The sequence below is a fragment of the Phocoena sinus genome, chromosome 1 (genome assembly GCF_008692025.1).
Source record: "Phocoena sinus isolate mPhoSin1 chromosome 1, mPhoSin1.pri, whole genome shotgun sequence".
NCBI lineage: Eukaryota > Metazoa > Chordata > Mammalia > Artiodactyla > Phocoenidae > Phocoena > Phocoena sinus.
The window spans coordinates 17,544,529-17,560,815 of NC_045763.1; the positions used below are offsets into that span (position 1 = coordinate 17,544,529).

Consider the following 16,287-nt stretch of genomic DNA (forward strand, 5'->3'; position numbering starts at 1 on the left):
CTTTTTGATCCACGTAGCCATGGAAGGTGTGTAGAAAGGCTGTCCTAACTCTGTCTACACAGGTGACAGCCCCACCTTGGTCTGACTCTCAGATGGGCAGAAGATGGCACACATTTCTGTGGGGCTTCAGAGGAGAGATTCATCTGCTAGACTCTCTCCAGCATGCCTCGCACTTCAGAGATGGGGCTTCTGCCGTTGATCAGTTTTAGCCTCACTAATTAGTCTCAAGCCTGCCTCCAGGGACATCAGGTTTATTTAGATAGACTTGAAAAGAGCAGAAATAAAATATCTTCCAAAATGAAAATTCTATTTGGCCATCTGTGGATGGTTTAGCTTTATTTTCTCAGTGTACTGACTCTTTTCTGCTGATAGCTCTAACATTCTGAGAGGATGGCTTTGAAATAATATTCTTGGCCTCTTTAAAGCCCCAATTTGAACCTTCTTTAAAAACCTGAGTTTTGGGCTTCCCTGGTGGCACAGTGGTTGAGAATCTGCCTGCTAATGCAGGGGACACAGGTTCGAGCCCTGGTCTGGGAGGATCCCACATGCCACGGAGCAACTAGGCCCGTGAGCCACAACTACTGAGCCTGCACATCTGGAGCCTGTGCTCCAACAGAGGCCGCGATAGTGAGAGGCCCGCGCACCGCGATGAAGAGTGGCCCCTGCTTGCCACAACTAGAGAAAGCCCTCGCACAGAAACGAAGACACGACACAGCAAAAATTAATTAATTAATTAATAAACTAAAAAAAGAAAAAAAGAAAAATCTGTTTTAAAAAAAAAAAAAACCTGAGTTTCGGGCTTCCCTGGTGGCGCAGTGGTTGAGAGTCCGCCTGCCGATGCAGGGGACACGGGTTCGTGCCCCGGTCCAGGAAGATCCCACATGCCGCAGAGCGGCTGGGCCCGTGAGCCATGGCCGCTGAGCCTGTGCGTCCAGAACCTGTGCTCCGCAAGGCGAGAGGCCACAGCAGTGAGAGGCCCGCGTACCGCAAAAAAAAAACAAACAAACAAAAAAAAACAACCTGAGTTTCTTTATGAAAGAAAATGATGTTTTAAAGGGTACACCTAAGTATCTAAAAACGTGAAGCCACTGATCGTGCAGAATTACTTCCCAACATTGAAACAGTTACATATTACGAAAAATTATCTTGATCATCAAGGCAGAAATGCCAACAACCAAGTCCTATAGCTTTCCAAGCATATAATACTAAGCTCTAGAAAAGTTCTTTGGGAGACTCCTGGTTTCTGAGAAGATACTTCTCACAGAAAATCCTCAATGCTTCCTTGCTTGCACCTTTATATATGCACATTTGTCTTCATATGTGCCTCCTTGTTAAAATTTTGTTAATTTCCCTATTCTTGGAGAAAAAGGGCTCTCCACTATATTTATGGCACGAAATGTATACTTGTTACAGATGGAGCAATGCCTCCCTGAAACTAGCTTTGTTTTCTACGTTGAAAACCATGGAGAAAATCTGCTGATATTAACCGCAAACCTTTGTCTCATGGTATTCATTTAGATTCTGAGCATTTCCTCTGAGACAGCCAGCCCTGAAGCTTCCCTGAGAGCATTGCTGAGCAGAGCCATGGAAAAAACCATCTCGGCCATTGAAATATGTCAGCTCCTGTGCAGCATCCACAGATCTTTCCCAGGCCTGCAGCCTGTCATGCAGGAGTTGGCGTATGCCGGTAAGAAACAGGGTGGGTGGGGTCCTGTTAGGCCCCCAGGTTGTTTCCTTATTGGAGAGAAGAGGCAGCAGTTCATTTAGGAGTTCACCCATCGCTGCTTTATTTTATATGCTCTCAAATACTTAGAAAAGTCATAGACATAGATGTAAAATGATGCTATCTGTGTTTATCAGAGAGTAAAGATGACAGTCCCAAGTAGTCTCCATTCTCCCCTAAGAAGGAAAGTTAGAAAGCAAAGTAGAAACATAGGAAATTCCCAGAGCCATCAGATCTCTCTCCTGTGCAGGTTTCCTTACTGAAGAAAAGGGAGAGAAGGAAAGGTGGATGGTGAGTAATAAATTTCACCTTGAAGCCAAGGACAAAGCAGATGAAAAGGCAGCTGAGCCAGCTGAAGAAAACTGCCAGCCTGGGAAACAGAACGGTCAAGGAGAGACTGGTTCCTTGCCAGAACAACAAGAGAAAGATACAGCTGTCTCCCCAGACCCTGCCAAGAAGAGCTTCGTCTGTAAGGCCTGCGACAAGAGCTTCCATTTCTACTGCCGCCTCAAGGTGCACATGAAGCGCTGTCGGGTGGCCAAGAGCAAACAGGTGCAGTGTAAGGAGTGTAACGAGACCAAGGACTCTAAGAAAGAGCTGGAGAAACACCAGCTGGAGGCCCATGGTACAGGTGGAGAGCCTGACGTCCCCAAGAAGAAGAAGAAGAGGCTTCCAGTGACGTGTGACCTCTGTGGCAGAGAATTTGCTCATGCCTCAGGTACGTTCAAGAAGGCGAAGTAATAGAGGATGATAATTCAGATATTGTAGTTTGGATTCCAGGCCTTGCCTCCAGTATGCAGTAAGGGCTGTGGAAAGGCTTAGAAAATAGAGCAGAGGCAGGGTAATGTTTTGAGAAGAGCATGAGCTTTGGAATCAGCTCCCTGAGCTTTAATTTCCCCCTGTTAAATAGGCACCCTGATACCACCTACTTTTTTGAATTGCTATGAAGATTTAAGATAATGTAGCTGAGCACCTAGTACAGTGCCTTCAATAGAGTTAGTACTCAGTAAATTGTGGCTATTATTATTCATAATAATAATAATAACTATTAATAATAACAGTCAGCTGTTTCACACCTGACTCTTAGGTTTCCATGTATCACTTGTTTCTTGATAGTAAACAAGAGTCCTAGAAACCAGGGGATGTAGAATTTGAATTGTTTTCCCTTGCCCCAAACCTAATGAAACAGAAAAGTGAGTTTTGTTTCACTCTTTCTGGGTGACTGGGTCCTATTTAAGAGAGAGAGAGAGGAGATAGACAAGATAAACCCAGAACACTTGATGCCTGACCCAGGCAGGAAGGGACCAAGGTGGCTTGGAGCGCTGGGTGGCGGGCTGATGAGCAGCATGGCCTGGCGTCCTGTGGCTCACGCTGTGCTTCCTCTCGAGGCCTGGCCTGAGACAGTGTTCGGGTGTATCCTCCTGCTGAATTCATAACATTGATCACTAGCATCTCTGGCCCCTGGTGTGGCTTCCCTAGGCATGCAGTACCACAAACTGACGGAGCATTTTGACGAGAAGCCGTTCTCCTGTGAGGAGTGTGGGGCAAAGTTTGCGGCCAATTCTACCCTGAAGAACCACCTTCGCCTTCACACTGGGGACCGTCCGTTCATGTGCAAGCACTGCCTCATGACCTTCACCCAGGCCTCTGCCCTGGCCTACCACACCAAGAAGAAGCACTCAGAAGGTAAGGCTTGGAGAATTCCTTCACTTTTCCTACAAACTTTAACACTGTGAGCTGCCTAAAAACCCATTTGGGATTAGGCGTGATATATATCTCAAAGAGATCAAAAACAGAAACAGACGTGGACTCTCTAGGTGCACAGTTGCTGGGAAATACATATGTGCAAAGACATGTAAAATGCTTTTGGTGAGAGTTTCTGAAGAGAAGCTGGTTAACATAATATTATGACTTTCTAGTTATAGAATTTACATAAAGCCAGGAATTCTTTGGGCTTTGAGGTGGAGTTCAAGCATAAGAAAACCCTTGGTTGAGCATCTGCTGTGGATCGGGCAATGGCAGACACTAAGTGACTTACCTGGAATACCTGGGATCACAGAGCTGACGGTCCAGCGTGTCTCTAGTATAGAGACAGTTACCGTGCAGGGTCAGGGTCATCCATCAGAGGTGTGATATGGAATAATACCATTACAGGGAGGTACGGAAGAATGAAGTAGGGGTTTCTAGTCCAGTTGGAGTGGGGGGCGGTGTGTTGTCAGGGAAGGCTTCTTGGAGGATTCTGTACATCATTTGGAGCATTTATGTGTGAGTACAAATGCCACCATCATCTCGCCTAGATTGTTGTTGTAGCCTCCTAACTAGTCTCCTCCTCTCACCCTTTCTCTGGACAGTGTTCTCAGTACACAGGCCCAAGTGATCCTTCTAAAGCTAAACCACGTTAGGTCACTTCTCTGCTCAAAACCCTGCAAAAGCTTTTCACCACATTCAGTGTAAAATCTGAAGGGTACCCTACCAGGCCCCGCATGATCAAGTCCCCGATACCTCTCCAACCTTATCTCTTACCACTCTCCCCCTCACTTGCCCTGTTCTACCTGTTGCAGCTTCCTTGCAAGGCCTCTGACCTGCAGGCCTCTGACCTCTGACCTCTGCTTGGAATGCTTTCCCTTCAGACACCTCGAGGCTTCACTTCCTCACCGCCTTCAAGTCTTTACACAAACCTCACGTTCTCCTTTAGGCCTTTCCTGACCACCCTGTGTAAAGTCTCAGTGCCCCAGCCCCAGTTCCCCTGCATTCTTTTTCTCCCTCTCACTTATCATAGGATCCATCATCTACGTATTAATTTATTTTGTTTATAGTTAGTCTCCCCCTGTTAGAATACAAGCTCCATGAGGGTAAAGCTCTTAGTCTTTTTTTTTCCTTCCCTCTGATGTATCTGTGGAACTTAGAATAGTACTTAGCAATAGGAGGTCCTCAATAAACAGTTACTGAGTGAATGAATTTCTTGAGCATTATTCCAGGCACTAGGGATAGTGTAACTATACACAAGCCCACGGAGCTAACATTCCAGTGGGTAAAACAGGCCATATATATAAGTGTAATATAAATTCAGATAGTAGTCACTGCATGAGGAAAAATAAAGCAGAATAAGCAGCAGGGGTGGGGATTGGGAACTATTTATTAATATTTGTATCATCAGAGAGAGCAGAGGAGATTTGAATAGAAACCTGAACACAGTGAAAGACAGAACCAATGGAAGATCTAGGAGAAGAGCATCACGAGTGCAGAGCACCCCCTCTCCAAGTGGGAACGAATGAGACTTACCTGTTTGAGGGACCGAAGAAAAGTAGAAGGGGCTAAAGCACAGTAAGTGAGGGAAAAGTGTTGAGAGCTAAGGTCAGAGAGGTCACCAAAGGGCAGAACTTGGGACTTCCCTGTTGGCACAGTGGTTAAGAATCCGCCTGCCAATGCAGGGGACATGGCTTCGAGCCCTGGTCCAGGAAGATCCCACACGCTGTGGGGCAACTAAACCCGTGCGCCACAACTACTGAGCTTGCGCTCTAGAGCCCGCAAGTCACAACTACTGAGCCCACGTGCCACAACTACTGAAGCCCACGTGCCTAGAGCCCATACTCTGCAACAAGAGATGCCACCGCAATGAGAAGCCCGTGCACCACAATGAAGAGTAGCCCCCGCTCGCCGCAACTAGAGGAAGCCCGCGCTCAGCAACAAAGACCCAAAAATAAATAAAAATAAATAAATTTATTTAAAAAAAAAAGAAACCAAAAGGCCAGATCTTATAGGATCTTCTAAGCCAAGGTAAGGACTTTGGTTTTTATGTGAGGTGTGTTCGTTTCTATTGCTGCTGTAAAAAATTACCAGGAGCAGTGGCTTAAAACATCGCAAATGTATTGTCTCATCACTTTGGAGGTTAAAAATCCAGAATGGGTCTTACGAAGCTGTGTTGGAGGAGTTGTAAAAAAATGTTCAAGTTTGGGGATATGTTGTTGAAAGTGGAAGTGACAGGACTGATAATGGATTAGATGTGGGATATGAGGGAAAGAGAGGAATTAAGGGTGGCTTTGGGGGTTTTGGCATGAGCAGCCAGGTAAATGATGCTGCCATTTACTGAAACGGGAGAAACTGGAGTGTGTGTGTATTTATAGGTGGGTGGGTTGCGGGGGTGGTGGCGGTGGACTCAGGAACTCTATTTTGGCATGGTGGTAAATTTGAGCTACTCGGACCTCCAGCTGGACAACTAGGCTGATAGGCAGTGGATATAAGTCTGAAGTTCTAGGGACAGCTGGGAGATAGAGAAGTAAATGTGGGAGCTAGAGAGAATGTGGGAGCTAGCAATGTACAGGTAGAATGTAAGGCTCTGAGATAAGATCATCTAGAAAGTGGAGACAGAGAAGAAGGCCAAAGGCTGAGTCCTGGGCTTCTCAATAATTTCAACTCTTGATTCAAGAAACCCTATTTTTCTATTTTTTTTTCCCTGCTGTACTGTTACTTTATTTATTTATTTATTTTTTACATCTTAATTAGAGTATAATTGCTTTACAATATTGTGTTAGTTTCTGCTGTATAACAACGCGAATCAGCTCTACGTATACATATATCCCCATATCCCCTCCCTCTTGCGTCTCTCTCCCTCCCACCCTCCCTTTCCCACCCCTCTAGGTAGTCAGAGAGCACCGAGCTGATCCCCCTATGCTATGTGGCTGCTTCCCACTAGCTAGCTATTTTACATCTGGTAGTGTATATATGTCCATTGCCACTCTCTCACTTCGTCCCAGCTTCCCCTCCCAGCCCCCTGGTGTCCTCAAGTCCATTCTCTACGTCTGTGTATTTATTCCTGTCCTGCCCCTAGGTTCATCAGAACCATTTTTTTTTTAGATTCCATATATATGTGTTACCATATGGTATTTTTTTTCTCCTTCTGACTTACTTCACTCTGTATGACAGACTCTAGGTCCATCCACCTCACTACAAATAACTCAGTTTTGTTTCTTTTTATGGCTCAGTAATATTCCATTGTATATATGTGCCACATCTTCTTTATCCATTCGTCTGTTGATGGACACTTAGGTTGCTTCTATGTCCTGGCTATTGTAAATAGTGCTGCAATGAACACTGTGGGACATGACTCTTTTTGAACTATGGTTTTCTCAGGGTATATGCCCAATAGTGGGATTGCTGGGTCATATGGTAGTTCTGTTTTTAGTTTTTGAAGGAACCTCCATACTGTTCTCCATAGTGGCTGTATCAATTTACATTCCCACCAACAGTGCAAGAGGGTTTCCTTTTCTCCACACCCTCTCCAGCATTTTTTGTTTGTAGATGTTTTGATGATGGCCATTCTGACTGGTGTGAGGTGATACCTCATTGCAGTTTTGATTTGCATTTCTTTAATGATTAGTGATGTTGAGCATCCTTGCATGTGTTCGTTGGCAATCTGTATATCTTCTTTGGAGAAATGTCTATTTAGGTCTTCTGCCAGTTTTTGGAGTGGGTTGTTTGTTTTTTTGATACTGAGCTGCATGAGCTGCTTGTGTATTTGGGAGATTAATCCTTTGTCAGTTGCTTCATTTGCAAATATTTTCTCCCATTCTGAGGGTTGTCTTTTCGTCTTGTTTGTGGTTTCCTTTGCTGTGCAAAAGCTTTTAAGTTTCATTAGGTCCCATTTGTTTATTTTTGTTTTTATTTCCATTACGCTAGAAGGTGGGTCAAAAAGGATCTTGCTGTGATTTATGTCATAGAGTGTTCTACCTATGTTTTCCTCTAAGAGTTTCATAGTGTCTGGCCTTACATTTAGGTCTTTAATCCATTTTGAGTTTATTTTTGTATATGGTATTAGGGGGTGTTCTAATTTCATTCTTTAACATGTTGCTGTCCAGTTTTCCCAGCACCACTTACTGAAGAGGCTGTCTTTTCTCCTTTGTATATTCTTGCCTCCTTTATCAAAGATAAGGTGACCATATGTGCGTGGGTTTATCTCTGGGCTTTCTGTCCTGTTCCATTGAGCTATATTTCTGTTTCTGTGCCAGTACCATACTGTCTTGATTACTGTAGCTTTGTAGTATAATCTGAAGTCAGGGAGCCTGATTCCTCCAGCTCCGTTTTTCTTTCTCAGGGTTACTTTGGCTATTCGGGGTCTTTTGTGTTTCCATACAAATTGTAAGATTTTTTGTTCTAGTTCTGTGAAAAATGCCATTGGTAGTTTGATAGGGATTGCACTGAATCTGTAGATTGCTTTGGGTAGTATAGGCATTTTCACAATGTTGATTCTTCCCATCCAAGAACATGGTATATCTCTCCATCTGTTTGTATCATCTTTGATTTCTTTCATCAGTGTCTTATAGCTTTCTGAATACAGGTCTTTTGTCTCCTTAGGTAGGTTTATTCCTAGGTATTTTATTCTCTTTGTTGCAATGGTAAATGGGAGTGTTTCCTTAATTTCTCTTTCAGATTTTTCGTTGTTAGTGTATAGGAATGCAAGAGAATTCTGTGCGTTAATTTTGTATCCTTTACCAAGTTCATTGATTAGCTCTAGTAGTTTTCTGGTAGCATCTTCAGGATTCTCTATGTATCGTATCATGTCATCTGCAAACAGTGACAGTTTTACTTCTTTTCCAATTTGGATTCCTTATTTCTTTTTCTTCTCTGATTGCCATGGCTAAAACTTTCAAAACTATGTTGAATAATAGTGGTGAGAGTGGGCACCCTTGTCTTGTTCTGATCTTAGAGGAAATGGTAAGAAACCCTTTTTTTCTTAACAAAATCTTGTTCCAAAGTGTAACATATAAAAAATGAAAATGAGGTGGATTGCCCTAGTTGAAGTCACCCCTAGGATCTGGGCTGTCTGGACCCTCACCTTATTGATTTTCCCATTTCTCTATTAGCCCATAAGGGAGACTAAAGGTACATTTGGTCTAGCATTTTTTTACAAATGCCAATTTTCCAGACTTGCTCTTTACTGGTATTTTCTAATGCTCTCTGGCAGTCTGGTCATTGTATTTTCATTAGTGCATGAGGAAATAGAGAAGCCAAGAGAATCTTTATAGCAAGTCGCTGGCAGAAGGCTGTCATTCTTTTCTGAGTCCATGTCTGTCATTTTTATGTGCAGTTGCATTTCTGCCCTGTATGTTTTTCAAGGGATCCAGGCTCACGTCTTTCTGGGCTCAAGGATATATCTGTTTCCTGGGAATGGAATGAGCTCTTACGTACTTGTAGTGGCCAGATTAACAGATGGCTAGTCTTGTGTGATGAGAACTCTGTCCTTATCCCTCAGGGTAGGGAGACACTGATACCCTCCCTGTGTGGTCAACTGTGTTTGTGAGGTACCATCTGATAGGATGGCTCAGACCTCTCACCCAGTGTATTACAAATTGCCTCATGTTTTACTGTCATCTCCCAGATTATATTTCCCTGTTGTGTGCCTTAGAATGTGATTTTGTTTTTATGAATGCCCTAAATGTTTAGTGCTGCCTCTAATAAACTCATGTTTATTTCCAGGAAAAATGTATGCATGCCAGTACTGTGATGCTGTGTTTGCCCAGTCCATTGAGCTGTCCCGCCACGTGAGGACCCACACCGGGGACAAGCCATATGTCTGCAGAGATTGTGGCAAGGGCTTCCGGCAAGCCAATGGCCTCTCCATCCACCTGCACACCTTTCACAGTATGTACTGAGATTGTGGATATTAGGCACTCAGCACCAGGCCTGGCGCTGGGAAGGCACACAGCAGTCATAACAGAAGTCATTACTCCACTAGAGCTGGGCCCCGTTCAGTGCCTTCCCCTCTCCTATTCTCTTGCAAAAGCCAGAGTCCCTCATTCCTATTTCAAGAAGAATCCCATTTTAACGTGTCATTGTGTGATTCTCTGTCCAGGCTGTTTCCTTGTCTTCCGTTTTAGCCCACCTGGCTCTTTTTGGCTGACAGAGGCCCATTATGTTTGAAGGAAAGAGTCTTTATAACAGACAGGCTCGCAGAGCACCAGAATATTTCCATTTGTCCGCTGAGCTTCGTTTTCCTACTCCCACTCTCATCTTATGGTCGTAACCTGCCTTTCCCCATAGGAGCAGCCTGGACGCTTTCTGAGTTAATGTGTACCACTGTGAGTGGTCCCTAGTCATGTTCCCTTAAAAGCCTTCTGCCCAGCATTCTCTTCCAAATGCCTTGTATTTACCCAGTTAGTAGGGTCTGCCCCCATCTTTGTCCCCTTCTACTAGAACGGATACAGACAAAAACACACTTCCATTCAACACACACAGGGGAGGAAGAGGAGATTTTATGACTCCTCATCACATCATCAGGAAATCGCCAAGGAGGCATCCGCTGGTCACGTCACATCATCTTCAGCTGCTCTTGTTGTAGCAGTCATGTGATCAGCACAGCCCAGCAGGGTGGTTAAGAGCTTGGGCTCTGAAATCACACGGGCCTGGGCTTGAATCTTGAGTACTCTGCCATTTACTTCTTTTAGGCCTTAGACAAATTTCTTTACCTTTTTAAGCCTCTTATGCCCCTTCTGTAAGGTAGAGAAAATAGTAACACTACCACATTGGGCTGTTGTGAGAATAAAAGAGATATCACACATAAAGCATGAAGCTCCATACCTGCCACATAGAAAATGCTCAATAAATGCTAGAGAGTATTGGTGACAAGAGCAGCCTTCTCCAGTGCCATCTGTCACCATAAGAGCCTGCCTTTTTTTTTTCATGCCATGCACCTTGCATACCCTTCTTCCCTTTTCCCCTCCCTACCTTTGTTCCCCACACACCAGTTTCTAACTGTTGGCAAATACAGTATCTCACAAACATGTGCTTTCTGTCAACACATTCAAGTCTGTTGTCAGCCAGCCAACAAGGCACTTCGCCAGAGCTTGTGTGTGCCCAGCATGTGGCTGGGCACTGGGCAATACAGGAAAACATAAAGTGCTGCCCCCCACTCCCCCCGAGGAGTTTACAAGGTTGTCCAGCAAATCCAGTTGCAGTAGACTTCCAGGTGAGTGGGATTTGGCTTGGATCCAGTGCCACAACTTTGAAGTCCTCTCAATCTCTTTAAATGACATTCCGCTTTAGTCTCCTTTTCCCAGTAGCATCACATGAAGTCAGGAAAGGAGAAGACATTATCAATTTTCAGAATAGAGAAGACCCGAAAAACTTTGCCATGACTTGGAGCGGATCACCCAAAGCAGGCCCAGCATCCAGGCCCCTCTCTCACTGACTGTTCCTTGTCTGTTTCATAGGATCACATCATTGCTTACGGAGAATTCCTTCCGAGTATCTTAAAAGATAGTGTGAAACTGAGATCTCAAGAGCTCACGTCCGCAGGGATACTAGTTAATGATGCCGAGTGCTGCTGCGTGTCAGAATCCCTGAATTAGCCTGGATCAGCACACACATAAGATTGGCTGATGGGCTGGGCCTTTCTGTGGGCAAAGGATTTTATTATTCAAACGTTTTACTTTCTGTTACCTTCAGAAAAAGACTTTCCTGCCACAGGGATGGCAAATGTATTCTTCATCAGTGCTAGTTCTTGTTTTTGAGGTCCCACTGAGGAGTTGCCTTGTCCAATTCAGCATGCAGCTCAGAGCATGACCTTGGGAGTGAAAGCTGGGATTGTTACCCAGCTCAGCAATATCATACTTGTGCCATTGGGCACTCTCTAAACCTTGATTTTCCTAATCTATAAAATAGGACTGGTAGTAGAACCTACACATAGGGTTATTGGAAGTTTTAAGTGATTTAATATATGTAGGCACTTAAAACACGCATGTCACTTAATAAACATTACTTATGAAAATGTTTTTGTTGTTGAATCTAAAGTGGGGATCAAGGAAGCATTCATCCTCTGCATTGTACTACTGACAAAAAAGGAAATCGTGATGCTTTGGGGAGTATGTGGGGAATCTCTACAGAGAATTAGAAAACCCCAAAACACCCACTGTAGGCAGGGGAAGAGCAAAGGTGATACTCCCTGGAAAGTAGTAAGATGGAATTTAACTTGTAAGATGAGGAATTGAGGTAAACTCATGCTCAGAGGTGGTTAATCCAGAAGCCTCAGAGGAACCCCACCTCCCAGGATGAAAGTAGGAGGTAGTTAGGTGATGGATGCAGTGATTTCTGGTCCTTCGAGTCTGTCACCCTGCATGACCTCTAAACAGTCTGGCTTCTGGAGCTGCACACAGAAAACCACTTGTCACTGATTGTTGCCTGTGGTGTCTCCCTCCCTCCCCTCATGGAACCAGACATAGAAGATCCATATGACTGCAAGAAATGCAGGATGAGCTTCCCCACTCTGCAGGATCACCGAAAGCATATCCACGAGGTGCACTCCAAGGAGTACCACCCCTGCCCCACGTGTGGGAAGATCTTCAGCGCCCCTTCGATGCTGGAGCGGCACATGGTGACCCACGTCGGAGGGAAGCCCTTCAGCTGTGGGATCTGCAACAAGGCCTACCAGGTGAGCTCAGCTTCTGCAGGCACCTTTCCCGGGCCCTCATCCACTCTCCCTTTGGTCTCCCTTGGCCCCCATGTTTGTGGCTTGCAGAACACCTCTTGTCTCCAGGATATGACCATTTGGCCGGTTCTCATGAAGAATGCAGCCGATAGGTTATTCAGATCCTCTGTGGTGACCTGGTCAGAGTGGGGTCAGTGGGGAAGCTTTAATTGGAGCCAAGAGTTCTTGCACTTCTTCTCTTAGATTTCAGCCTTGTCCTGAACTGAATCCTGCATTTTCCCTGGATATTTACATTCTTTAGAACCTATTGATCCCATGTGTTGAGGGATATGAGAATGACACTGGGGTGTGTAACACTACCTGGAATTATCTTGTTTAGCACAATTATTGGTGTTTTGTGGAGGATTTTTTAACTCCTGGGGAAGAGCTCTGCTTTTTTACCTTAGAGTTTGCTATGTAATTGAAGGGAAACCCCATACAGATCTGAAAAGAAACCACTTCTTTGAGAAACTCTAAGACCACAGAGAAAAGAATGGCCCTTGCTGGCATCTATAGCATTTGGGTACAGAGAGAGAAACCCAGCAGCTAATTTCAGCTCAACAGAAATTGAGAGCTAACTTTGTTCCAAGCCTTGTGCTGTGACGTTAGGGTTACAGAGCTGGGTAAAACCTGGGCTTGGTCTCTAGGAAACCATGGAATTGTACAGAGAGTGTCGCAGCGCTGCTCTGGAACCCGGGAAGAAGGGGGCACTGGCTTACAGAGTAGGGATAGCACCTGCCCCTCTCCAGCAGGTTTCCCTGCTGCGCCCTGGGCCTCTGACAGGCAGCAAGACAGCTCGGTGGTGAAGCGCAGATTCTCCATTCAGAAGGCCAGGGTGTGAATCCTGGTCCTCCTGTTTACTGATCATGTGACCTTGGGCAAGTCACCCCTCTGTGCCTCAGCTTCCACGTCACTGGAAAGAGCCTAACACCTCCCTCCTAAGCTTGTGAGGAATGGGTTTCTGAAGGCCGCGGCCCTGCCCTGTGGTGACCTCAGTGAATACACAGGTGCCTTGTTCCCATGAGCACCAGCGTCCCCTCGCATGTCAGCACTTACTGTGGTGGGTAAGAGTGTGACTCCAGGTCCATAAACTTCCCTGGGAGCGCTTTTCTCTCATGAGGCTTTGTGAACTCTCCAGCTTGCTAGAACATCCAAGACCTAACATCTGCCACATTCCTTTTAGCAATTGTCTGGTTTGTGGTACCACAATCGGACCCACCACCCTGACGTGTTTGCTGCTCAGAACCATCGGTCTTCCAAGTTCTCGTCACTCCAGTGCAGCTCCTGTGACAAAACCTTTCCCAACACCATTGAACACAAGAAGCACATCAAAGCAGAGCACGCAGGTGAACTGGGGTGCCCTGGACTGGGAGTGGGGGCTGAGGAGTGGAAGGCGCTTGGTGACGTAGCATCCTGGGTTCCAGCCCTAAATCCCTACTTCTAGTGCTAGAGTGTGGTGTGCTGCAGTGACACCCCTTCCTCCCCAGCACACCGGCAGGTGCCACGTCAGTCCGTCAGTAACACTAGCTTGAGTAGCAGTAGTTCTTGCAACTGGAGACCTAGAGCAGTGTGACTCCTACCAGCCTTGGTGGTGACTGGTCGTGGCACATGGGAAGGGTGGCACACAGGCCAGGGTGGGAATCCTAACTCTAGCTGTGTGACCTTGGCAAGTGACTTCTCTTTCTGAACCTGTTTCCTTTTCTTCAGAAAGTCAATTATTCATACCTGTGTTACAGTTAAACTGGGGGATGATCACAACAGCTCGCAGTTATGAAGTGTCTCCTGAGTGCACGGCACTGTGCTCAGCGCCCACGTGTGTTTCTCCTTTAATTCTCACAACAACCCTCTTTGCATCCGGGCACTTGGATCCAGATCTGGTGCTCTTTACCACAGATTGCACTAATGTAGCATAGGTATCAGGTTCCTGGCACTTCGTAGACGCTCGCTAAGTGTGAGCCATCACCCACCCCCCCCAGCCCTGTTACTCCCCAGGCTCAGAGAATCTTCCTTTTGTTCTTTCCCACCACTTCTTTGCTCGTGTGCTTCCCAGATATGAAGTTCCATGAATGTGGCCAGTGCAAGGAGCTCTTCCCCACGCCAGCTTTGCTGCAGGTTCACATCAAGTGCCAGCATTCAGGTCAGTGCCCCTTCCAAGATGCTCCTGAGCTGCACTGCCCAGGGACGGGTCTCGTCTCCACCACCTACAGCTGCGCGACCCAGGCTAAGTAGCAACTAACTTGTGCCTCAGTTTCTTCATCTACAAAACCGGGACGCTTGCAGTACCTACTTCATAGGGGAACCGTGAGAGTTGAATACGTTAGTACACAGAAAACACTTAAGGCCTGGCACCAGTAAGCATCTCGTAAGCGTTACCCATGATTATCATTGTTCCTGCTGTACCTTATCAAATCTAAAATGCCAGTTCTATAAGAGACACCATTTTTAATGAACCATTAAGAAAGAAAAACTGCTTCCAGTTAAACTATGCTTTCTTATCACTTAGAGTTTGCAGGTTATCCTAAGTGCTGCTTTGGACTTAATTTGATGTAGATTTTATGCACTCTTGTATGCGTACATAAAAAAAGGAAACGTAAGAAATAAGTTGATCAACGTAAGAATTCAGCTTCCCAGAGTAGCTCTCAGTTCAGATTGTTGGCGTGAGTGTTATTCCACGTGGTGTTGCCCTCCACCGTCAAGAGCATTGGTGATGGAGAGCACGGTAAGGTGGTTTTGGTCTCTCGAGCATTAGCAAAGCTAGTCTTCTGATTCCTGCTTTGGGAGTGTAGCTGAACATCCAACCCTTACCTCCTCCCTCTGAACCATTTGTTTCCTGTGAGTTTAAAACATGCACTGCTCCTGTCTTAGGGCTTTTCTTTCAGACTGTGGACATGCATTCTGCAAGTCTTGATGCTGCCCCTTTAGATGTCTGTGCAAGTGCACTTGTTGACAATTACACCCACCTCCGTGGCCTGTAACAGTAGTGAGATGCCATTGATCCCATTTCAGAGACGTTAAAAGGTGCTTCTTAGAATTGACGAAATAAACATTGTCAGCATCATTCCAGTTGAATAAATAACGGACTTTGGCAGAGGCAGATTCAGCCTGCATGTGATGCTAATGAAGCTGTGCCTTGGAGCCTAGCACTTGGTGGGACCCTTCCAAAGATCTGCCCCTAATCCTGTATGTGTAATTTTGTATCAGTCTTCCTAGAGAGGGCTCCCCAAATTGTACACGCTCCAGGCCCCACAGGAGCTGAAGAGCTGCCTCTGGACCTGCCTGTGCTCCTCGCCCCCCCTTGCACCTTGCTCTCCCCTCCCTCCTCTCGTTTCCCTCAGTCACTCCCTCTGTCCCCCTCCTCCAGGGTCACAGCCGTTCCGGTGTCTGTACTGTGCAGCCACTTTCCGCTTCCCCGGGGCGCTGCAGCACCACGTCACCACTGAGCACTTCAAGCAGTCGGAGAGCACCTTCCCCTGTGAGCTCTGCGGGGAGCTCTTCACCTCCCAGGCCCAGCTGGACTGTCACTTGGAGTCTGAACACCCAAAGGTGACGGGCACTGAAAGCCAAGTGGCTGCCTCACAGATGGTGCAGGTGATTCTGGGGCCATCAGATATGAGGGTGCTGACACGGGGTCCCTGAGGCTTCTCTGGAGGCAGTCCCATCACGACACCTAGCCTTTCTCCCCGGGGCTCTCAGAGGGCCCCGTGAGTGATGCATTCATGACCAAGAGGATCTTGCAGAAGAGTCTCTCTGGACCTCTTACCAAACAGAACAGAAAATTCTAGCCTCCTGGTGACTACATGTGAGACGGCCCCTGAGTAGAGGGAAGCTGGAACAAGAATTTTCAAAAGCAGAATGACATTGGCCTCTCCTCCCAATTCACACACTCCCTCACCTTCTGCAGAACACCATGGGATGTGGTGAGAGTTGCAGGAAACTTGGAGGAGGGTAGATGAGCTCTTTGTTGAGACCACCTTCAGCTGAAATGCTTTGGTAACTCCTCTGGGCTGGGCACAGGGCACATTTGAACGTCTGGGCTTCTCACCTTTACCTGGGTGTAAAGCCCCCCTCTTCTGATATTTCAAGGCTGTGCTTGCTCCAGCCCCTC

At 46.1% G+C, this 16,287-nt stretch overlaps 1 protein-coding gene across 4 annotated transcripts in view; it reads left to right on the forward strand.

Moving 5' to 3' along the window:
• Positions 1-16,287, forward strand: part of ZBTB40 (zinc finger and BTB domain containing 40) — a 93,983-nt gene that overhangs the window by 59,632 nt on the left and 18,064 nt on the right. For all 4 annotated transcript variants that reach the window (XR_004351130.1, XM_032640617.1, XM_032640627.1 and 1 more), the window contains 8 exons: positions 1,519-1,687; positions 1,974-2,441; positions 3,203-3,409; positions 9,197-9,361; positions 11,932-12,146; positions 13,366-13,528; positions 14,233-14,319; positions 15,544-15,770. Coding sequence is in view for 3 of the 4 variants with exons in the window: in XM_032640617.1 (XP_032496508.1) it covers positions 1,519-1,687; positions 1,974-2,441; positions 3,203-3,409; positions 9,197-9,361; positions 11,932-12,146; positions 13,366-13,528; positions 14,233-14,319; positions 15,544-15,770 (1,701 nt within the window). In the remaining variant the exon portion in view is untranslated. The remainder of the gene's footprint in view (positions 1-1,518; positions 1,688-1,973; positions 2,442-3,202; positions 3,410-9,196; positions 9,362-11,931; positions 12,147-13,365; positions 13,529-14,232; positions 14,320-15,543; positions 15,771-16,287) is intronic.